The following is a 25,020-nucleotide window of genomic DNA, read 5'->3' on the forward strand; positions in this document are numbered from 1 at the left end:
ACGAAGCTCCCGCGGGGTCCCGCCCACCGCGGTTCTGGGAGCCTCATTGGCTGGCCTTCCGCCCGCCGTCTCCGTTAGTCCTCGGGATTCGGCACGGAAGGCGGGCCTCCCCGTTTCGGGCAACGATTGGGGAAATCTTAATGACGGCAAGCAGTTTTCTAAATTTCTATTGGTTTTTAGGCTTCAGAATGGGCGGGGAAAGGCAGAGCGACGGGACTCAAGGAGGGAAGCGCGGAATGCGCCGGCGCGTAGTCGGGGACGCCAGGCAGAGGCTTTTTGCTAGGGAACCACTGTTGTTTGCCCCGCCCCCTCAGGGCTTTTTGTCCCATCAACTGTCGGAGTGCGGGGGGCTCTGCCGCCGGGCGACATGCCGGCGCGCTTCAAGGTGAGGCCGGGGTCCCCGGGACCGAAGGCTGATGGGGGGGAGCCGTGGAAGGTGCGGGGCGCGGGGGGCCTCGCCGGCTTTCCTGCGCCGCGCCCCTCGGCCCCGCAGAGCCTGTCAGCCCCCGAGTCTGCCTGCCACCGTCCTGGAGGAAGTTCATCTCCCCTCTCCTAGCTGTCTCTCTGCTCCCTCTCAGCGGGTGGTAGAGCTAGATGGTGTTGAGATAGGCCTGGGAGGCTCAGAGGAGTGGAGATGGAGGCACCGTACTTTATAACGGGCTTCAGATTGGGACATGGGTGGCCCATTTCACACCTCTTGACGTTTAACACCTCTCCCCTTTAAAACTTTAAAGTGCGTATGTCTTTTAAAAACTTGAGAAATGGGACCTTGCCAGGATAAAGACCGGGTATAAGAAATACACATTATTCATAATTGTGCCTTTGGTTCGTTAAAAGTTACAGGTAGGGGACGGGGTCAATCACCCTTCAACATTAACAGTTGACCACAGCTTTCCACAAGCCCTGACTGTTCACCTGAAGGGTTTGAATCCACAATGGGAGGAGAATTTGTCTTTTTTTAGTTGATTTTACAGAATTTTGATAATTACTAGGCGTAATACATAATATTGTGTATTCGAGACCTTAATTAGGTTAATTATAGTAATGAAAATTTAGTTTGTCACTGTTATTAGAGGAGCTCAGGCTTTGGAATCAGACAGCCAGCAAAAGTGTAGACTTCTGGCCTCAGATTTTGGCTAGCATCTGTCTCAAGTAGTTGCAAGGCTTAAAGGATATGACACGTGAACTGCTTAGTGCAGGGCTGAGTAAATATTAGCTATTATTATTTAAATTTTCTTTTTATTGTGCAGAGAACACAGTTGTCCCCATTCCCCCCCCCCACCCATTACTCTCCCCTGCCCTACCCACCCCCCCCTTCCACTTTCAATCCTCCCCCCACCTTGTCTCTGTGCATGGGTCCTTTATACACGTTCCTTGACTTGACCTTTCCCCTTCTCTTCCCTGTTCAGCCCCCCTCTGGTTACTGTTAGTTTGTTCTTTATTTCCCTTTCTCTGGTTCTTGTTTATTTTGTTGATTCCTACCCTTCCAAACAGCGTGGATAGATCTGGAGAGTATTATGCTAAGTAAAATAAGTCAGGTGGTGAAATATTAATTATTATTAAGGAGATTTTTGTTTAATTATCAACCTTAACTCTTGCAACTTTTTTTAGAGGTTCAGAAATTATTTTTACTGATGCCTGCTTTAAAACAACGTTCATGAATTGCATTGTAGTCAAATTGTACTTTGCATTTACAGGGGCTGAGTGAATACCAGAGGAACTTTCTGTGGAAAAAGTCATACTTATCAGAGTCCTGTAATTCCTCAGTGGGGCGAAAGTACCCATGGGCTGGACTTAGATCAGATCAATTAGGTAAGTTGGGCAAACTGAAATTCATTATAACTTGTATAAGCCTTGGGGTAAATTTGCAAAATGATTAAAAAATTGTGAAGCATTTGTCAATTGGCCTGGTTGACTTGTGCTTTAGTTTATTTAACAAATATTTCTTGAGGGTTTACTATAGGCCATGAGTATTCCTAGCTTCTAGGGATGTAGCCTGGAACTAGATAAAGACCTTTAACTGTAGTGAAGAACAGTAACCAAGTAAATAAATAAACTAGGGGATTTCAGGTTGTTATATAAAATTGTAGGCTAGCATGATAGATAACTTTGGGGAGGGATGGATTGGAGGAGATATGCTTTAGATTTGATATTTGAGCTGAGACATGAAAGCTGAGAGTAGTAAGCCTAGGTAGGAAGGAATACTTCCAAGGTGTTGAGGAATTGAAGCTTTAGATAGATTAAGTTGTTTGTGGAAGGTTCACAGCGAGCAAATAATAGAACCATGATTTGAGATCAAATCTGTACTGTCCAAAACCCATGAATTCAGAGTCCACATTTTTGTTGTCATGCACACTTCCTCCCTGGCAAGGTTTCCTGAAGCATGCTAGAGGGGGAAAGAGGTAGACTGGCTTTATTCTACCTGCTTGCTTAATTCTCCCTCACTAGACTGTAAGATCTGGGAGAGCAAGGCTCTTGTCTGTTTGTCTTCACCACCTCATTACCATGCAGTACCTGGCACACTCTAGTGCTTATTAAAACTAGAATGAAGGAATAAACCTGAGTTTGAATCCACATTAGCTGTGTGACCTTGGGCAAATTTGGCCTGTTTCCCCAAGTGGATTTAGGAAGCTCATTGTACAGGATTGCTGGGAGGGATTAAAGGAGATGTTGCCTGTTAAGGGCCAGATGCACAGATGCGTATGTACAGATGAGCGAGTGCTGGTACCTCACCCGTGACTTGTGAGTGCCTCTGTATGATGATATATAAGTTCCACAAATGTTAGATATTTAGGTCAGGAAAAGAATAGGCTTATGAGTGGGGTGCCAAGCCTGGGAAATTAGTAAAATGAGAGTGTATCCAGGATTAGGTTTGGAGAATAAGGAAGAGTTGGCTAGAAGGGTGGCTCTTTTAGGGATCATTTGAAGGATTAGGATCCTTCCCCCAGAGTCTGACTTCAAAGGCTGGATGTCCCTACTTCTTGGGCAGGATGGTGCTCACAATCCTCTCCAAATGACCAGAAATTCCACAAATTTGAGGCTCTATTAGATTAAGAATTCAAAATAAATCTGTTCAAGTGTCGATGCCCCACTGAGGGCCTAAAGGGATATTACGACACGGGGAAATTGGATAAGCAAATAGTTGCCTCCATGACATTTTAGCTTAGATGAGGTGTATTTAAGGGTTGAGAGGTGATTAAGTGAGATGGTGGGAGCAAAGCCACTTTGGAGAAGGGTACATTACAAAAGGATGGATGGTGTAGGGGAGGAGACATGTTATCGGAGAATGTTAAATATTAGGAAGGTGGAGGCCAGAGCTTGAACTCCAGGCTGTTCCTAAAGGGAGGAGGGAGGTAAGCCAGGAACAGCAGCAGTGTTCGCTGGGCCTGGCTGGACATTCTGTTAATAGAGTGGGTTTTGTCTCCATAGTGTATTTTTGCTGGTCCTGGGAGACAAGGGGAGGCCACTTGAGAACTGTCCCCTTTTATTTTGCTCTGCTACCTGAAGCCTCCTTCAGTGTTAAAGCAGAGAGAAGTCTAGGGCAGTGGTCTTCAAACTTTTAAGCTTTCTTACTCCCTAAAAGAACTTAGAAGGTCTTTGTATTGCTTCACACAAAGGTGTGATTTTTAAGGTGATTTAATTTTTTTATCATAAATGTAACAGATAGCTTTGAAGAATGTGATTTCTGGTATATTAAATATTGTACATGTATTTTGTTAAACAGGAGCTGCCACTTAGCTCATTCAGTTTATGGTAAATGTTCATCATAGATAGAATAGGTAAAGGTGGTTCTCCTTGGCAAAACTAATGGAAATTATATTCTGTGAGAGAAAAGGTCTAACTTTTTCAATCCAAATAAAGGTGTTAATATGCATATACGCATTTCGCATGATGGCACTCTTACACCCGCATTTTAATTCTAAGTTAGATAGATGGAAAGATGTGGAACTGGATGAAACAACATGCAGTTCCTTTGTTATTTCTAATCTCGGCCTTCTTTGTGTTGCTGTCAAATATTCTCCCTCAGGAATTACGCTTTCTTGAATTGTCCCTTTGTTTTCCTTCCCCGCCTATGAGAACTTTTTATTCCCTGGGGCTGGTTGAGAGGTGTGTCTGTCTTTTGTGAAGTGGGAAAGGGGTGATTAGGAAAGGGGTGGTGGGAAATAAAACTACAGATGGCAGATGATCTCTTAGGGAGATCAGTGTCAGGAAATAAGACATATGGAAGTTAGGATCTGGAAAATGATTCCCCTAAGCTGCCCACTCCCCACCCCTGTCCCCACCCTCAATGTCCGTATGTGCCACTAGACATATGTGCACTCAGTTTGAAGACCACTGGTCTAGGGAAACCTTGTAAGGTTGGGGGCTCTGTGTTCAGCTGCCGAAACATCCATGATAGAGGCTAAAGAACCCTGTCTTTTATTTACCTCTTGCCAGATTTTCTCCCCACTCCCGGTCTCCTTCCCTTCCCTTCCCTTCTGGTCTTATCTCCACCCCCCAACCCTGCCCAGTCTCCTTTCTATTTAAAGAATGGCCCCAAACTGGGGCAGTATCTTAGTGGCTGTCATTCCACAGAGCTCCTCTTACCTGGGCAGAAGGTTAAGTTTTTTGGACATTTGCTTGCCAGACAGAAATATAGAGAAATAGTATCTTAGCTCTTGTTTAAAGGGTTCATTCTCTTAATTCTCAGGAAATCAAGGCAAATGTAGAACCAAGATCCAGCATAATGACATCCCATCCCTTCTCATCTTGGTCTGCTCTGCATAAGAGAGGCTTTGTGAAAAGTTCCAAATTTTGACACTACCAGGGCCCATTGTTCTGTTAAGTAGCACAGGAAAGTAATTAGAACCGGAGGCAGCATGTGCTGCCTGACTTGCCAGGTCCATCACGTTGCAGTTCTAGTGACTTGTGTGAGGCTAACTTGAACACTGTGACCCTAATTGAAAAATTTGTAATGGTCAAACTCACATTTCTTTGAAACAAAATTGAAGATTTCATGTTGAAAAACTATGCTTATGTTCTCAACTGAATTTTAAATTTCATTTCTCCTCTCAGAGGTGTTATTAAAAGTTGTCTTTGCAACTTTTTTGCAAAAAAGTTTGGTAGCTGCTACTTTTGTTTGCTCTATTTTGTAGGAATCACGAAAGAGCCAAGTTTTATTTCAAAAAGAAGAGTCCCTTACCACGACCCACAGATTTCAAAATCTCTTGAGTGGAATGGAGCTCTCTCCGAGAATGATGTGGTTATGTCCCCACAACCTGAAGCCCCGGAAACACCAGAGTCACAGCAGGCAGAACACAAAGAAGACATTAACCAAGAAAGAGGTCTTGCGCTAGAAGCCTCCAGGGTTCCGAAGAGAACCCGGACTCACTCTGCAGAATCCAAAGCTGAAGGGGCTTCAGATATTGTGGAAAATAATAAGGATGTAATAGCAAACCATATACCAGTTAATGAAAATGTGGAAGTGGAACAATCTACCAAGCTTCTCTCAGAAAACGTAGATAATAAGGTAAGTATATTCACCGTGTTTCTTTACAAAAGCTAGAATTCTTTGTAGATTTCATCATTTTCAAAATATTACATTTTGTGCTTAAAATTTTTCTATTGATGTTTTCTTATCTATAGAATAGTTAAGAGGCTATTGATTTTATTGTGAATTAGTTCTATTCTTAATAGTCACTTTGTACTAGTTATACTAAGGTATCTCTTCATTGGGTGGACAGCTTGCTTCAGATTTTATTCATCATATATCAGCACCTGAGTCCTGAGGGAGAGATCAAGTTGAGACAGCGAAGGGGAGTAGGTCATTAGCTCTGGCAGGGATGGAGAGCTGGCTTCTACCTGGGCTTTTTTCAATTTATTATTGTATACCAGCAAGGAAAAAGAAAACCAACAACAACAGAATCTCAGTTGATGAAATGCAAAAGAAAGGAGTTTTGGCTAGACCTCAAAGACCTTGCAGTTCTTCTCTCTTATGTCATAGCTGGCCTGCAGAAGGTCCCTGAGAGCACATAAGTGGAGGCTGCAGGGACCTGTGCAGTCATCTCACTGCCTCGCACATTTTTCTCCATGCCACTGTGTTTCTTCCCCATTTCATGTCCACTGCTGACTGGACCCACGGAGAGGCATTTAGAAGTGTGGGAGAAGAACCCATGGCTTGTGAAAACTAGGGGGCCTAGGGGGCTCACGGAAGGTGATTTGTAAGTCTGGTGGGCAGGGGAAGGGGTGTCCCAGAAGCAATGTGCATAAAGCAAAGGGCTGTCGTTTCTTAGTAATAGGTTTAATTATAAATAATTGGTAAGAAGGAATTGAGAGATGTTAATGTTTTTGTGAGATGCATAATAATTTCTTGACAGTATTGAAAAAGGAATTTTAAATAGTTTGATAATTTAAAAGGGAGATTTTCAGTTGAGAAAAGTTAGTTGTACAACAATGTGGATATAAATAATTAATGCTGTACTGTATGTTTATTTTACCACAGTAAAAAAAAAGAGTTTGAATGGAAATTTTCAATGACTTAAAGTGGGATTTTTTTTTCCCTTAACAGTTTGATAGATTTCTGCAGAAGAAAGCTGGATTGACTGTTGTTCCTTCACATAGTGTCTTGAGAAATTCTGAATATCAAAGGCAGTTTGTTTGGAAGACCCCTAAAGAAACTGCTCCAGTTTTTGCAGCCAATCAGGTAGTTCAATAGATGGAGTTTTTTAATATCATTGTTTAATCTGGTTATGCAGATTTATATAGAACTAATTGCTGAAAAAACTGAGATACTTAAATAGGCCTGGAGGTAGGTTCTAGAGAAGTGAAAATGAGAGTATTGCTGAAGTCACCCGATTACTCGTGGTTTGGAGTAGTGACAGTGTCCTGACCTAGGCAGCTGCTCACCATGTGGCCAGGTCCTGCATGTAGAACAAGTATGAGACAGGTAATGAAAACCTAGGCACTGGCAGTTTTTTGCCTGCTGGGAGTTCTTTTATTTATCAAAAAATACTGACTTGGTTTGATTATAATATGTGTTTGGTTGACCGATATATTATATGTTTTCTGTCCTATAAGAAAGACCGAAACCCAGACAGAAAAATAGACAGAAAACATATATTTGTATTATAATTGCTTTGGATATTTATTTTAATAAATATGAAATATTTTTAGAGTAATAGAAGATACATAATTTTATTGTTTTATTAAATGAAGAGTAATAGGAACTGACAGTGTAAAATGTATTTATAAAATTTAAAAGCTTGTAATGATAACTAAATGTGATATTAGATACATTGTACGCCTGCACAATCTTAGTACTGGATTACTGTTACTAATAAATACTCTTTTGTTTTACTACTGCCTTCCTCTAAGCTGTTCTTCGGCTCTTAACTCTCATTTACATTCCTAAACGTACTCTGAGGCCTGCGTAGGAACTACTTCCACTTAGAATATCCCCAGAGGCTCATGACAGTTCACACTTTTGTTTCTCCCCGTCTTTGTGTTTTTCTTTATAAACCTACTAGTGTGCACACACATGCACACTCCTGCACACACCCTCACATTCATTTTCTCCTGTATCGCAACGTTTACTCTGTACCCCTGAGGACTGAGAGGACGATAAGATTCAGCAAGGCGAGGAAATCAGTCATCTTACACTACGATAATAATAGCAGTGATCCTATAAATTGAGGAAGCTCTGGGCTTATTTACTTGTTATTCAGTTTTTTTTAAAAAACCTAAAATTTATATAACATTTTAGGGACATATAAAATAATATAAAGTGATATGTACACCTTATGAACTTAGTAAATGGGATCCATACTTCTGTCACTGGATAGTAAGTAAGTATGCCTAAAAATTACTTAATACATGAAAATTGTGAATTCTTCAGGTTTTATAGAGTATTTCGCTTTTAAAATAGAGCTGATTCAAATTAAAGCCCCATTAACAACTTTTACATATTTCAGTGAGAATAGTATATAAAAATGTTTTTTAATAGGATCAGAAGTATAATACAAATCATTAGCAACACTTTAGTAGTTTTATTGCTTTCATTATGAGGGTTTCAAAGGGTTTGAGGGGGATGCAAATACTGTTTGTTACTTCAAAGCGTATCGATTTCAGAGCTATGGGCTAAAGAGCTCTGTGACAGAAATTGAATGCTTGTCGATGGGGACCTCTGAAAGAGCTATTTAGTTCTGTTTTATCAGACACCTGTTTTCTGAAAGGATGTCTTGTATTAACATGTAAATGAGTCGGCAGTTTTAGCTAGAAAAATACTACAGGTTATACTGTATCTTAAAAAGATATGCTGTTTGGATTCAATCTATGTGAAGATAGACTATGTAGAGTTATAAAGCAATGATAGACTTTATCTGAGCTCCATCTATTTCATTTGCTTTCCTTGTAATCAGTAATCATATACCATAAAATGGAAAACATATTATGAAGTACTAAGGATGAAAGGAAACATTTCAAAATAGAAACATAGTAATGTGACTTTTCCCTTGCCTTATACTAAAGATAAGCAAGCACAGAAACAAAAACTGAAAAATGAGCATATCAGACAATTCAAAATGTTAACAATTTTCTATTTTTTGTAGGAAGAAAAAAATTCACATTGAGGGAAAAAACCTGTAGAGCTGACAACAGAGTTGCCTTATAAAGCTAATGTCTATGTTCATATAATTAAACTATGCCTATTCCACTAATCCCATTTCCAAATGATGAGAGATTTTAGGGAGGAGAGATATGGTTCATTATTTCTTTTGGCTTAAGCATGATTTTGATTATAGTAGCTATTATTCAAAAAATAGTAGTAATGAATATAGAAAAATTGACCTTTGGATTTTTCCCCAGGTTTATTAAGGTATAATTGACAAAAATAATATATTTATGTGTGGAAAGTAATGTCTTGATATATGTATATATTGTGAAATAATTACTATAATCAAAGTAATACATCTAACACTTCACATAGTTACCTTTTTTATGGCAAGGACTCTTAAGATCTACCTTGTTAGCTAGTTTCAAATATGTGATACAGTATTATTAACTATAGTCATCATGCTGTACTTGAGATCTGCAGAACTTATTTGTCCTGCATTCTTGAAATTTGAGACACTTTGGCCAACATCTCCCTCTGTTCCTCACCCACTAGCTCCTGGTTCCTCACCCACTAGCTCCTGGCAGCCACCATCCTCCTCTGCTTCTTTTTATTTGTCTTTAAAGGGGAAGGGAAGGAGAGAGGGAGAGAAATATCAATGTATGGTTGCCTCTCGTGGGTCCCCTGCCGGGAACTGGCCTGCAACCCAGGCATGTGCTCTGACTGAGAATCGAACTGCGGTCCTCTGGTTCACAGGCCCGTGCTTATCCACTGTGCTATACCAGCCAGGGCCTCCTCTGCTTCTATGAGCTTGACTGTTATAGATTCCACATACAAGTGCAGTTGTACAGTATTCATCGTTCTGTGCCTGACTTGTTTTACTTGGCATGTGTTCTTCAGGTTCATCCATGTTGCAAATGACAAGATTTTTTTTTTATTTTTTAAGGCTGGATAATATTCCATTGTATACGCATACCACATTTTCTTTATCCATTCATCTGTTGATGGACACTTAGGTTCATTTCATATCTTGGCTGTTGTGAATAATGCTTCAGTGACCAAGGGAGTACGGATAAACTTTGAGATACAGATTTCACTTCCTTTGGAAATATACCCAGAAATGGAATTGATGAATTGTATGGTAGTTTTGTTTTCAATTTTTTGAGGAACCTCCATAGTGTTTTTGAATATCATCATAATGGCTCAACTAATTTACATTCCCACCGACAGAGCACAGGGGTGCCCCACATCCTTGCCGACACTTTTCTTTTGTATTTTTGACAATTGCTATTGTAACAGATCTGAAGTGATTGTCTCATTGTGGTTTTGATCTATATTTTCCTGATGATTAATGATATTGATCACTTGTTTGTATACCCCCTAGCCGTTATATTTTTTTCTTTGGAAAAATGTCCATTCAGTTCCTCTGCCCATTTTTAATTGGATTTTATGGTTATTTTCTTTTGAATTGTATGAATTCTATTACTATTATTGTAATATAATAATCCATTATTAAATATATGATTCACAAATATTTTCTCTCATTTCATAGGCTGTTTTTGTTGATGGTTTCCTTTGCTATATAGAAGCTTTTTAGTTTGATTTAGTCCTACTTGTTTATTTTTGCTTTTTTTTGCTTTTAGTTTTGGTGTCAAATTGTAAAAAAGGTCATTGTCAAGGCCAATGTCAAGGTGCTTATCCCCTGTGTTTTTTCCTAGGAGTTTTTATAATTTTTAGGCCTTATGTTCAAGTCTTAATCCATTTGGAGTTGGTCTTTGTGTATGGTGTAAGACTGTGTGGTTCAGTTTCATTCTTTTGGATAACGCAGCCTGGTCTTCCCTATAGCATTTATTGAAGAGACTGTCCTGTTACTATTGTGTTCTTGGCTCCTTCATCATAACTGACCATATATGTGTGGGTTTATATCGGGACTCCCTATTCTATTCCATCTGTGTGTCTGTTTTTATGCCTCTTTGCCCATTTTTAAACTGGGTTGTTTTCTTGCTATTGAGTTGAGTTCCGTAATATATGTTGAGTATTGACCTCTTATGAGGTCTAAGATTTGCATATATTTTCTCCCATTCCATAGATTGTCTCTTTATTCTGTTTTCTTTACAGAAGGTTTTTAGTTTAATGCAGTCTCTTGTCTATTTTTGCTTTTGTTGCCCTTTGGATATTAATTAGACATGTCAAATGAAATTACAGAGTCATATATAATTTTGCCTTTTTTTGTATACTATGATTCAAGTTAATGTGTGAAATTTTTTTGGCACTTGAAAAATTGAGTTCTTTATATTTAACCAACAAAAAACTAAACTAATTTTTGTTTTAAGGTTTTCCACAATAAAAGCAAATTTATTCCACAATTCAAAGGTAACTCAGTAATCCATGAAACGGAATACAAAAGAAATTTCAAGGGTTTATCTCCGGTGAAAGAACCAAAATTAAGAAATGATTTGAAAGAGAACGAACATTTGGAAATAGTATCTTCTGAAAAACAGGTATTTATCAACTTTTTAAACGCAACAAAATCCTCATTTTAGACTCTACATGTTTTTTTTCACTTAATACCACTTGAAATTTTGTTTTTAGCTAATTCATTCAGTTACTTGTTTGTTCATAAAATGCCAGATGTTCATTGGGTAGCTAGTGAGAATACAGTGATAACCACCTTACACTCTAAGCAGCTCTTGGGCTACTGGGGAGACAGAGCTGGAAGTAGTAAAATACAGTGTAATGAATGCTTAGCAAGTCTGCTATGTCTAATATCAAATGTTTGACTTTACAGTAATGTGGGCTCCCAGGGTAACAGTAGTGACAGAAACACATACAATACTTTAAATAATGGAAATCAAGCACAGACATACATGTGTACATGCATTTTAAACCAAAGTTATAGCATGCCAGGTTATAGCCACTATAATTCACATGATTTATCTCAGGATATTCAAAGACCTGCTTCTGTGTGAAATTATAGCTATTTAAATTGCAGCATCAGGTTAAAAGTATTGTAAATTATAGGGAAACAGGATATAAGTCTTATTATTTAATTTCCTGGAAGGTCATCTCTGATATTTTATGGGTTTTAAAAGTAGAAATTATATGATTAGAGTAAAATTTTGTATATGTATATAATTTTATCGGGCCTATGATCTTGCAGAGGAAAAAAGAGAGATTAAGATATTCAGTAAACAATGTGGTAACTTGATAATTGGAGCCTTACATTGAATTATTATAACATAATTAAATATAAACTTAGAATAACACAATTAAATATAAATTTAGAATATCAAGGGCAAATGGAAGATTACTACTTAAAGGTAGTAACATAAAGTTTATTTATTTAGATATTTAATTAGTTATTTTTTTCCTAGCCAAGGATCTAAAATTTTAATTGTTAGAAATTGAAACTATATCCTGAGTTATATTTCAAAAACACTAACTGGATATACTAGTTTCAAAACTTGCTTGTTAACTTCTTGTGATTTCTCTGTTATCTTTGATAGTTAAATCTTCTAAAAACAGAATTGTAATACAGTATTCAACATACTTTATAACATTATGCTTTCACTTTAATGTATAAAATATTTTTAGCATAAAAAGTTTGAATTTTGTCATTTTAGTGTAATAAAACAGACGATTCTTTAAAATTAGAAGCAGAGATGGAATCAAAAGACTTAAACCAGCCTAAAAAGAAGTTCACCCCTTGGAGACATCAAAGACTTGGGTATGTATTTTGTAAGATAAACAGTATAGTATTTAGATGATTGACATGGTGATATATTTACCCTTATTTTATTTCTGTCAGGAAGGTGAATTCTGAATATAGAGCAAAATATCTGAGCCCAGCCCAGTATTTATATAAAGCTGGGGCTTGGACACGTGTGAAGGAAAACATACCAAGTCAGGTGAGTATGCATAAGCTCAGTAAACCCACATTTTCTTTGAGCTTTTATCAGTTTAATTTTATGATGAGTTTAATTTAGTAATAGAGACAGTTTAAAGATGTATGGCAAAATAATGGCAATATAAGTATTAGGAAATTAAAGTTGTATCTATTAGGATATACTTTATCAGTATGCTTGCTTTTTTAAATAACAATTAGCTCGTTAGAGGTTATATTTATTATTATAAAATCCTTAAAGTTAAAAATGTTTTTACAGTCAATATTTGATTATATTAATAAAGTTAGTTTATAGAATTATAGCATGATAGATTGATTGTAACATCCAGACTGCCACACTCATAGCTGAAGATTAATTAATTTTCTAGATTAGTTTGTCTGGCAGTGCTACCCCACCCGTGTGTGCTGTGCTGTTACAGTCTGTAAGTACAGGGAAGGAGTGGCCTGTGCTCATAGAGGTTTGAGTTACGGTGTTGTCAGGACACCCTGACCTACCGGGGAAGTTCTGAGGATCCTGAAGAAAGGTTTGAGGGAAAGGGTAATCCTTGAATTGGGAAATGCTAGTTTAGTACTAGCTTCTTATGGTCAAAGGATAAACGGGAGCTTTTCTGGTTATTGAGTAATTGTCATCTTTTAAATTATATCTTGATGGTTGTCTGCCTTTTCTATGTGAATTAACTAAATTAAAAGTTTAGATTACACATCAGTAAACACTCCCTCTTCCTATCATTGTAAGGGGAAGGATGATTTGTATGAGGAATGAATCTTTTATTTAGCTCCATACTTAAAACCACGGCTAACAATTAATTACACGTCATCAGTTTCTGGGAGAAGGTGTTGGCACTTTGAGCTGCCGGCTTTGCACCCTCAGCTCCCAGACCCATGTGCTGGTGACGCCTGTGCTCCAAATGTTGTTTTAAGAGGTTACAAGATTCCTCCCACCATGGCTGCTCTTGTTACTCTCTACTCCCCTACTTGAACAGGGCTCAGAGGCAATACAGGCAAGTAAGAGACAAAGCTCAAGGCTATCCCAGAGATTAATGGGGGCAAAACCCATATATTCACCCTGGTGGGATCAAGTTAAAAATGTATGCATTGAACAGTTGATGACCATGCTGGACCTTGGCGAGTAGCTCTGTGTCTAAAGAGCCTGATGGGGAGTAAGGAAAACCTGGGGGCAAAGGCAGGGTGCAGAATGTGGCTGTAGAGGGCTAATGGGGTGTCAGCCGTTCGCCTCTAGCCTGTCCTAAGAAGTTCCTTGTTTTGGAAAAATTACCTAAGTCTCCGAGGCTTCTTTAAACTAAGATGAATTGGTATTTAGATCTCAGATTTAAACATTTAATGAATTGAGGAGATTATTATGTCTGAAGTTAGAAGTTGACAGTCCTTATGCTGCCTTGGTGGAAGAGAACATTTTTGTTGTTAGTTTAAGATCTGTCTTTTCAAGGATTCCCATTATGACACCTTGGTAATGTGACTTTTGGAGGGAATCTGTTTTGTTAATTTCTGTTGGTGGTTGTAAATATTTCAGTTAATGGTATAGTTTGCCTTGACTTCTATGGAGAAAATGATTCAAAAAGTAAATTGGAGTTAGAAAAGAATAAGAATTTTTAGTAAAGAGGCCAGCGATTACTGATGGTGATGAATGTCTATGACCAAGTCTGTGTCACTTTGTCACAGACATTTAATGTGGCCATGTTTTATCGAAGTCTTATATATATATTTTTACTAAGTTAGTAAGATGCTAACTGCATGTGGCTGCTTACGAAGTAACTAAACATAAGATACTCCCCCATTTTCCCATTCCTAACATTTCGTGAGACAGTATTATTCACTTGGTCATCAGTGACTTGGGCATCAATGACTTTGTTATCATTAGAGTGTTAACTCATTTTTTTTGAATCATGTTATAGTTTTCTAGCCCATATATCATTTTCATTTTCTTCTATGTTGTTTATTGTACTTTTAAAATCTGTTTATAGTCTAGTCATTGGGTATTTAATCCTGAGTCCCAAGTAGCTATTCATATAACACTAAGGTATTTGGTTTTATTCATCCAGTGGTTGTATATTACCTCCATAACATAAACACTGGAACTATTTCTTGTTTAAAATGCTCACTTAATGGATTATTTTTAATAATAAGCAGATATGGTAATCGTTAGCTCCTCTCCTTAGAATAGCTCCTGAATCTGTGTTAGATTTCCCTTTTTTCATTGCTAGGTAATCTAATACTTAAAATTACATTGGTTGAAGTAATTAAAATTTTTTCAAATAATGCTACTTGACATATAGTATTATATTAATTTTAGGTGTACAATATAGTGATAAGACACTTATGTACCTTATGAAGTGATTATACATAGTAATTACAATATTACTGACTATATTCCCTGTGCTGTACTTTATATTCTTGTGACATTTTATGCCCAATTTGTGCTTGTCAATCCCCTTCACTTTTTTCACCAATTACCCAAGCCCCCCATCTCACGACTATCAAATTGTTCTCTCAGTAATATTTTTCTCATGTGTCTTTCAAGATAAAGTCCCACATTGTGTAATTTGACAGACATTATAAGGACTACTAGGTATAAAGATGACTCTTCAGTTTGGGGGGATGATTTTTGGAAAAAAGAGTTTTTATTTTTTACCTCCTCAGTTTTCTAAGTTTGAATTTCCTTGATATATGAATTTTGAGTGATTTAGTTAAGTTCTTAATTTGGGAAAAGAAATTCAGAAAAGAAAACCTTCTACTTATAGTGCTTATTATGTCATATAATCGGATCACATTACTTTACCTGGAAAGAGATGTGTGTGTGGTTTTAATTGCGTTTGGAATGGTCTGTTTATATCCTTTTTAGTGCCTCTGGTTCTTGGCTCTGGGGATTGTTCTTAATATTGAGTTCACACCATTGATTTATTTTTTTTCCTTTTTACTCTTTTTAGTAGAACACCTTACTTGGGGGAGATATCAACCTCCTGATTTTTTATCTTAGTATAGGATTATAGAAGTTTAAAATTATGTAGTTGTAAAACATAACATTAGCACTAATATTAATAAAGATTGCAGATAAAGTAAAATTTAAACATTGTTTTGAATGTCGGTAACAAACAACTGAGTAAACCAAGTTTTACGGTGATTCTGTATCTCCTCTCCCTCCATTAAAAGAAACTTATATCAATTAAAACTTGATCACCGTGTACATGGAGGGGATATTTGTCTATCCCCTCATTTATCAAGCAGTAAGGTCCTCCCACATGGACAGGATGCAGCCTTCTTCACTGCTCCTGCCCATTACACCTGGTACATAGCACAGGACTGATAAGACTCCCTGTTTGATGGACTCCTTCAACTTCTATTTCATTTGTTTATTATGGCATAAACCATACCATTATTATGGTAACAACTCTTATCATAGAGGAGATCTATCTCCTCTACCAAACTGTGAGCACACTGAATACAGGGACTTTCACTTCAACTACCAGCCTTTTAGCTCAGGTGCACAATCAAGACAGGTTGTGGAAACAGTGTTTAAATCTGCATTCTTCCTCACCTCGAGGAGTTCATAGGTTAAGGGGGGAGAATGACATGAGCGATTAATTCCAGAAGGATGAAATAGGAACTACTGAGGGGAGGTTACGGGATAGGATTCAGCAAAAAGGAAAAAGGACTCATGGATGTGGAAAACAGTGTGGTGACTGCTGGGGGGTGAAGGAGGGAAAAGGGGACTAAATGCTAACAGGAAAAAATACAAGAAGAAAGAACCAGTGGAGTTATGCATGAAGGGCTTTAAGACTACAGAGGAGGAAGAGATGCTAAGGCTTGCAGATTTTATCATGTAGGTAATGGAGTAGCCATGAAACACTTGAAACTTGGGATATGTGTTAGAAATTTGGATTATATCAAGGTGTGTTATAACAAGTCCTGTGTATTCAGAATACCTTGGTCAGTACTGGTAATTCAACACTTAACCCACGTGGTTCAGTTCTATCTGTCAAAAGCAAAATCCACTAAAGTAAGTCTTCACTTAACATCATTGATGGGTTCTGTGACTTTAAGCAGAATCACTATCATGAAACCAGTTTTACCATATGCTAATTGATATAAAAAAGTTACATTCCTGTGGCATCTCATGGATGTTATAATGAAACAACATTGAGTGAAATGACATTATTTGAGGACCTGCTGTACTCATAATTTTCTTCAAAGTAATAGGAGTTGACAGAAATGATAAATGAACATGGCACAATTTTTTTGGCAGTGAAGAAAATATTTGGAATCATCTTTTAGTAATGTTTTATATACATATATACTTCTTAACAAAGCATATACATATTTCTTAATTAAGAAGTAAAGCTTAATAAAGTCATACTTCTTAATAAACCATATATATATATATATATATATATATATGGTTTGTTGTGCCGCAGCTGGTGCTGTCCTTGACTTTGGCTAAGTCCCTACAGACGTAACTTTTTGTTTGTATTCTATAATGTCTTGTTAAGGAGCTGAGGATATGTTTCTCCAATTGTTTTTGCAATGCTAAGTTTTAGTATTTGCTTTTTTGTCTCTTAAGTGAAAGCAAAGCAATTTAATCAGACAGTATCCAGATATCCTTTTAATGCTAATATTCCATCTTTATGATCGAAAAAAATTGTTTTTTGAGGAATAAAGGTTATTTAATTTTATGTATTTTAATTTTTATTGAGTTAAAATTGGTTTGTAAGATTAAACAGATTATTTAAAACAGAATTTTGGGGTGCAATTTAATTTTTTTACATTGTGGAATTGTATTTATAGAAGCCAGCAGGTGGCAGTATTATGCATAAAATGTAAGGCTTCAAATGATAAAGGCTCCATTTCATATGCAAATTATGTAATTAGTACATTAGGAAATTCAAATTGCTTTATAGTTCATCACAACATATTTTTGTATTCTGTTACTTTCTTAAATGCATTATAATTACTATTTTGTGGGATTAAAATTAGTATGTACTTAATACATTTTTTAAAAGTTGAGGTTTTGCTGATTCCAGGGAATGTTGAGGCATTTGGAGGGGGGAACCTTGTGACTTTCTCATGGCATGTTGGGGGGGTTCTTTGGTGGTAGCAACTGTGTATTAAACTAGGAAATTAAGACTGGGGCTAGGGGTTTGGGGCATTTTGATAATCCAGTGGTGGGGAAGTAGGAATAGTACTTAGGGAGCGGGTCATGGATAGCATCCCAGCCATGCAGTACTGTGGCTGGTTTTTGAAGTAATATTAACATGTCTTGGTTACTGAATTAAATGTTACTAAAAAGTACTGAAAGTTTTGGTTGACAAGTTTCATGTATCTGTACATTTAGAAGGAAGAAAAATAGGTATTTCGTTGATTCCCATTAATATTACATTATGGCATTAACCTGTCATTAAGTATCTTTCTGTATTCCTTCCCTAGGGTTGTCTAAATGCAATGTGGTATGCAGAGGTTGGTTGCTTTTGAGTTTTTTAAATACTGTAATAATGTATAGAATATGTGTAATTTCAGTTGAAATAAGAAGTAGATGTCAATATTTTTCTTAGCTGCTACATATCTCTCTCTGCCTGCTGGCCTGAAATAACTGCATTGTGCTTTAACGTGACTGTTTTAATTTCTGCTTAAAAATGCACATAGTTTGATGAGTATATGTGGCTAGTTTTGCCTTCCTTTCTCTTTGGTCTCTGGCTGTACATGTGCAATATCTTAGATATGCTATCTGGTGATATTTGTGAAGGAGCATTTACAGTAATACATGATGTCTTACCTCTCCTGTATAGGTTAAAGAGCTCCGAGAGAAGGCTGAGTTTTATAGGAAACGAGTTCAGGGAACACATTTCTCTCGGGACCATCTGAATCAGATTCTGTCTGATAAGAACTGCTTTTGGGATGTCTCCTCGACCACGAGCTCAGAAGGAACTATTAGTAGTAACATTAGAGCACTAGACCTTGCTGGGTGAGATGCTTTTGTATATGGTGAAAAAGTATGTTGTAGCTTAAGTAGACCATGGAATTATATAGGTGAATGGCACGTGACTCGAAATTCATTTAGTTAAATGGAGATATGATAGCCATTATATTTCATTATTTTTAGTTTATTTCTGAAAAATAAAACTATATACCTGCTTTAAACACTTGTGTATAAATAATACATAATATAAATCTGGAAGACTGGATTTTATAATATTTTTGTTAACAATTAAAACTAGAATAGGAATAATTGTATAGTAGCTGTAAAAGAGCTTTAAAAGCAAGTTATTAGTACATATCCATTATCATTTATTAATAAATTTTCATGGTTGATACAGAACTTAGGTCCTGCTTCTATGGGAGAATTCTCTGCTGTGTTGGGTTTTAAAGCGAAATGATTTACCTTTTTAAAGAGAAATAGCATGCTAATTTGTAGCAAATACAATAGTATTTAATTGTTACAGGATGTTAATTTAATATAGTCACACATACCAAATTGACCTGAAAATTCTAATTATGTGACATCTGATTTTAAGAATTCATCACAAAATCAATTCTTTAATTAATGTCAGGAAAAGATTACTCTATCTAAATTATAAAATTTGAATCAGCTTCTAGATCCACAAGTGTGCTTGAGTTTGTGTACAAACTGTAATTGAGTAACTGAACAAGTTAGACTGTATGTACATACAAATGTCAGTTCAGGGGACATGTATGAGTTTTGTCAGTAGTGGTATAGGCATGTACGTGTGAAGGTGGGGGTAAGAGGAGATAACTGTATTTTATTTCAGAGTATTTCAATAGCAGTTCCAGATCATAACACTATTATAATGTAAAATGAACTCTTTATTTGTAGAGAGAGGGGAAGGGAGGGAGAAAAAGAGGGAGAGAGACACATCGAAGTGAAGGGGGAATATTGATCAGTTGCCTCTCTACGCGCCCCGACTGGGGACCAAACCCGCAAGCCAGGTATGTGCTCCTATTGGGAATTGAGCCAGCGATCTTTCATGTTGTGGGATGATGCTGATCCAACTGAGCCACACTGATCAGGGCTCAAATGAACTCTTAATTAGATTTCTTTCTTCAGTATCTGGGCTAGGCAGTATCTGTGGGAAATATATAGCTGTGAATAGTAGAAGGGAATGATGGCTCATTAAAATTCGTATAAACTAGGAACCTGAAACTACTTGTTTAAAATAAAACTTATTTTGTTATGCAGAGATCCTACAAGCCATAAGAATTTGCAGAAATATCCTTCTACAAAACTAGAAGAAAAAAGACCTATCTTGGAAGAACAGCCCCAGAAAAATACCACAGAAAAATTGGGCGTGTCAGATGCTCCCACTGTACCTGTTAGAAGGCGTTTGGCTTGGGATGCAGAGGACACCAATGAAGATATACAAAAACAGCCGAGAGAAGAGGAAGAGGAGGAGGAAAGGGAAAGGGACAAGCAGGTTTATGTGAGAGAGTTAGAGAAGTTGAAAGTTCATGAAAAATCTAAGGCAGGCAAGATAAAAGAAGGGTGAGAGTTTAAATTGATCAGTATATAGCAGCATTATTATGCATGGCTAATACATATTTTGTTTTGTCACTAAGTATAGTGGTTTATGCTTTTGGTTTTATGACTAATAAAGAGATTTTATTTTAATGTCAGGAAGGAGGCATTCTATATGATTTATAACTTGAGTCAGTCAGGTATTTGAGTCACCAGTAATCAGTAATTGAACACGTGAACACTGAGCTGCTGTGGGAGGGAATAATTAGTATTATTTTCATTAATGTCTTGCTAATTATGATTTGCTAGATTTGCAAATGTGCCTGGAAGAATGACTTTCTTTATGATTTAAGAAAAATGGCTGATATTCTTAAATATCAGATGGCTATACCAAAAGAGAAAGAAAAGATAATGTTTTATAATATTAAAATCAGTGATTTTGGCAAAGAGCTAATTCCTGTTGATTTATATGTAGATTTTCTTTGGGGAGTGTTTTTCTACCATTGATAATGGTGCTTCTCTTTTGTGAGTTTTGCAGTTAATGTGGGATTTAGGCCCTCATTTAGTGGAAACATTTTCTGCACGTTCTTGCTGACTTGCAGTGATCTTCACTCTTCCCATATTCAGTCACCCTTACCTGCATGTGGGTTTGCTTTTTTTCAGAAACAAAATGGCCTTATCTTATAAGTTTCATACTTTATTATTGCATAATGATGGCAAAGTATTTTGGGTCATATTTCCTAAAAGAATGGTTTCATAATAGATTATTTTAATTTTTTAGGTCAGAGTCTTCTTCTGTATCCTCAGAAAAAGGAGGCAGGCTTCCTACTCCGCAGCTGAGAGAACTTGGTGGAGTCCAGAGGACTCATCATGATCTTACCACTCCAGCTGTTGGTAATAGGCAAACACTACGCGGTTCTTATTTCGCCTGCCTTTTCTAGATGAAACTTTAGCTTGATTGAAACTTATCATCTTCTGCATTTTTCTAGGTGGTGCTGTTTTAGTGTCTCCATGTAAAGTGAAGCCTCTAGTCCCAGAACAGAAGAAAAGAATGTCCCCTCAGGATGGCTTAGAAACTCCGAAGAGTGATTTTAGGAAGGTAAATATTGTTATTTGGGGGAAAAACATTTCTTCAGGAAGTTATTCTTTTAGTCACATGTCATAAATGAGTGATAGGTTCAGATTTTACAAAATTTGTGTATCATATGTAGAGACAGTCTGTTAACCTATTTTTAGTAAGACAGAAGCATTGAATTGTTTTTTCTGGTATTGACATTGTATTTCTGCTGATACACTTTCAAATTTTGTCATTAGTGACTCAACAGGAAGAGAGAAGAGAAACCATTTTATGTATTGAGCACCTAATGAGGCATTTGTGTTCCAACTGTGTTCCAGGCACCATTTTAGCACCAGTGACATAACTGTGAAAGAAACAGACAAAAATCCTGGCCCTAATAGAACTTATATTCTAGTGGAGGAGAGATACAATAAATAGTATAGGTAAAGTACATTGTATGTTAGATAATGATGACACATACTACGAAGAAAGTAAGAGGGGAAGTGAATAGGAAGTGCCCAGGAACGTTCTGAGAGGGTGGCATTTGAGCAGAATCTGAAGATGGTGAAGGATTGACCCATATGTATATCTAGGAAGGGATTCTAGGCAAAAGAACAGCAAGCACAAAGTCGGTGAGGTGGGAAGACAGCTCATTTTTCTGAGGAATAGCCAGGAGCAGTGTGGCTGGAGTAGAGAGCAGGAGAGGGAATATAGTGTGGACAGTGAGTTCGGGGGCATAATGGGTGACTAAATTGTGCAGGGACTTATAAGTCATAGCAAAGGTTTTCCAGTTTTAGTTTGAGGGAGATGGGAAGCCTTTGGAGGAGCAGGGGTGACAAGAGTCAGTGACAGCATCCAGGCAAAAGTGACAGTCCTTTGGATCACTGCAGTGGTAGTGCAGGTGATGTGATGAAGTGTGGTTCTGGATATTCGTCGACAGTATAGTGGAGAAGATCTGCTGATGCATAAGATACGGGGTGGGAGAAAGAGGAAAATCAAGGATAACTCAGGATTTCTGGGCAATGAGGGCCAAATTGCCATTTTGCTGATATGAGGATAACAGTATGAGGAAAAAAATTTTCAGGGAAGACCAGGCAGGAGTCCTGTTTTGGACACATTGAACTTGAGAAGCTTTTAGGCATACAAGTAGACGTGTTGAGTAGGCAGTTGATTTTGGAGCATGGAGGAGAGGTTGGGTTCAGATACAGGTTTGAAGCTCTTTAGCATACAGGTATGCAAGGTCTTGAGACTGGGGCAAGTCATCAGGAGGTGGATTTAGACAGAAAAGAGTAAGTGTAGACAGGTCTGAGCTCCAGGTTTTTCATACTGGGAAGTTGAGTAAGCAGCAAAGAGACTGAAGAAGAACAGCCATGAGGTAGTGGGAAACGGGACCGTGATGTCCTGGAGGTGTCTAGGAGAGCATGTCATGGAAATTGATTATTGGGTTTAGCAACAAGGAGGTTATTGGAGACCTTGACAGAGGGTGGTTTTGCTAATGTGAGATAAAAGCCTAAATGCATGTGAGTTCAAGAGAACAAAAGGAGGGGAGCTGGAGACAGCATCACAGACAAGTCTGTGAAGGTTGTTTTTCCATGAAAGGGAGCAGAGTAAGGGAGTGGGAGTTGGAAGAAGTAAAATCAAGAAAGGAGATGATAGCACATTTGTACGTTGATGAAAACAATTTTAAAGAGAGAGAAAAGATGATGCAGGAGTGAGTGGGAGGAAAATTGTGGGATAGATGTTCCTGAGTAGGAGAGGGGGCGTAGGGTCTGGTGGAGGCACCGTGACAGTTCCTTCGTTGTTGAAAAAGGGAAGGCAGAGTAGATTGTATGGGCACTGCTGATGAAACATAGGGAAATGTGGCGGGAGCTTTCGGAAAGTCTCTTTTGCTTTTTGCAGAATATGAAGAAAGATCCTTGCTGGGAATGAGGTAGGGGAAGAAAAGTTTGGAGGTTTGAGGAAAGAGAATACGGCCGAAGTAGTCTTTCTAGATAGTGGGAGAGTCAGTGGGCCAGGGGAGAGTGAGATACTGCAGGGCAGTGTGAAGGGGCTCTTTTAGGTTAGTGGTCACAGCCTTGATGTAAGACCAGTCAGGATGGTTTGTGTGTGTCTATCTGGGCATGTTTGGCCGCAGAGGTGCCGGGTAAGTACAGAGTTGGATTTGACTGGGATTCATGTTTTGTCAAGGGAGTAAGACGGAGTGAGAAAATGGGTAGGGGAGTTAAGGTATTCGTAGGGAAGTGATTACAATGAGTACCCATGGAAGTTGAGTTGGTCAGGGAGGGGAAATAAAATGGAAGAAAGTAAGGTTCAGTGCAGAGATGACAGGCTCAATAGATGGGAGAAGTCTTGTCAGCCTTAAGGACTTGTTGGATTTGGGGTACCTGTGGATTAGTTTTAAAATTAGATTCTGAAGAGGTTGCAATTACTAGTGATGACAAGACTTAACATGTAGGGTAAGTGGCTGAACTAGAATAGAGAATATTCAAAGAAAGGGTTGAACTTCCCTAGGGTGTTTTGCTGAAGGCTGTTCATAAGTTCAGAGGGCATAGTGGAGGGTTTTGGGGAGAGGTGAGAGATGGGATCAGTCTAGCCCCACAAACCTAGGACTTAGAGCCCAGCTCATGACCTGTACCCAGTGTGTTGAAGGAGTGTTACTGGAGTGACAGACTATCTAAACTGCTTCCTGTTGCTTACGTATACATTGGTTTATTAAAAGAAACGTGACAGTAGCAGTTTAGAGGCTTGCTCAGAACCAGGTTTTGGAATCTCTTGCCCCCCATGGACTATGTGTTCCTTCCTCAGGAATCCAGGCTGTCTGTCACCTGGAAGGTGTGAGCTTCTAGTTAGCTTTGCCCATAGGGCTGACTATCCTTAGCTAAAATGAGTGGCCCTAATCCATATTTCCATATTTGCAGCTAGATTTATATGTATTATTTTCATTTATTGTGGAATTAATTTTTTGAATGATAAAATTACTTTCACTAATTAAAATGGAGTAATACTGTCCTTTAACATTTTAATGCCAGTCTTCTCCTGATCATGTATATAATATAGTTGTAGCATTTAAATTATGAACTCCTTTAAAATAAGCAGGCTTCTTATTAACAACTTGATTAGCACTCCCTCCATGTGAATTTTCTGCCACCTGCACTACCAGCGGCTGTACCAGGAGCTAGATTTGGTTATTTCCCAGTGTCTACCCCTTAATTGCTAGGAGGCAGCAATACTTTTCCCCCTTTATTTTCTTATAAAAGCTAATATTATAATAAATAGGCTATTCAGTTTCTGATAGATTAATTAATTGATTACTTCATGTCATCTACTTTTTACCATAGAAATTAGGGAGAATATATTATCATAATGTCCAAAATTTTTTTCACTGTTAACTTTTCATGACATACTTTGAATTGTGGTAGTATTAGGGGGCAGCAGCAATTTGGGTAACTTAAATGGGGGTGGTTATAATAGCATTCCTGAGTGCTTCCTTTTTCCTAGGCCCTGTGCTAAGTGTTTTACATGTCTTTACTGGGACTCTGGGAGGTTGGTCTTATTATCAGTCAGATGATGAAACTCGGGTCACGCAGCTGCCCGATGGTGAAGTCTATTCTCAGAGCACACGTTTTTAACCCCGGAACAATACTGCCTCACAGAACTTTAGAGTAGAATTCTCATGGTATTGTTTTAATCAAGTACCATTTATACATTTTATAAATGTTATTAAAAACCCAGTGTCTGTTAGCTCACTTTGTTTATTCATTTAGCAGATTTTTCATATCTACTTACCTAGACCAGGTAGCAACATAGATGTGGTATAGAGTGTTATGGAACTTACAGCCCAGTGAGAGAGATTCACAGTATTCAAAGAATTACACTCCTAAAAAGGTAAAGTTAAAACTAATAAGAGTTTCAGAGTGCTATATGGTGCTCTTCTGGAAGGAATTCGCATAGTCCTAGGAGTCAGGAAGCTTCTTGGAAGTCATAATTTA

At 37.7% G+C, this 25,020-nt stretch overlaps 1 protein-coding gene across 4 annotated transcripts in view; it reads left to right on the forward strand.

Moving 5' to 3' along the window:
* Nucleotides 1-230: 230 nt before the first annotated feature.
* Nucleotides 231-25,020, forward strand: part of SAXO6 (stabilizer of axonemal microtubules 6) — a 32,538-nt gene continuing 7,748 nt past the window's right edge. Inside the window, exons 1-12 of one of the 4 annotated variants that reach the window (XM_037049492.1) lie at nucleotides 231-385; nucleotides 1,698-1,812; nucleotides 5,136-5,509; nucleotides 6,548-6,682; nucleotides 10,921-11,088; nucleotides 12,211-12,314; nucleotides 12,396-12,495; nucleotides 17,931-17,960; nucleotides 18,290-18,465; nucleotides 19,699-20,001; nucleotides 20,756-20,868; nucleotides 20,964-21,073. In XM_037049492.1, coding sequence (XP_036905387.1) covers nucleotides 368-385; nucleotides 1,698-1,812; nucleotides 5,136-5,509; nucleotides 6,548-6,682; nucleotides 10,921-11,088; nucleotides 12,211-12,314; nucleotides 12,396-12,495; nucleotides 17,931-17,960; nucleotides 18,290-18,465; nucleotides 19,699-20,001; nucleotides 20,756-20,868; nucleotides 20,964-21,073 — 1,746 coding nt within the window. In that variant the 5' untranslated portion in view covers nucleotides 231-367. The remainder of the gene's footprint in view (nucleotides 386-1,697; nucleotides 1,813-5,135; nucleotides 5,510-6,547; nucleotides 6,683-10,920; nucleotides 11,089-12,210; nucleotides 12,315-12,395; nucleotides 12,496-17,930; nucleotides 17,961-18,289; nucleotides 18,466-19,698; nucleotides 20,002-20,755; nucleotides 20,869-20,963; nucleotides 21,074-25,020) is intronic. The other 3 variants (XM_037049495.1, XM_037049493.1, XM_037049494.1) reach the window with 3 other exon arrangements.

Source organism: Sturnira hondurensis, unplaced genomic scaffold (assembly GCF_014824575.4).
Source record: "Sturnira hondurensis isolate 20B ecotype Veracruz unplaced genomic scaffold, ASM1482457v3 Scaffold0006496, whole genome shotgun sequence".
Lineage (NCBI taxonomy): Eukaryota > Metazoa > Chordata > Mammalia > Chiroptera > Phyllostomidae > Sturnira > Sturnira hondurensis.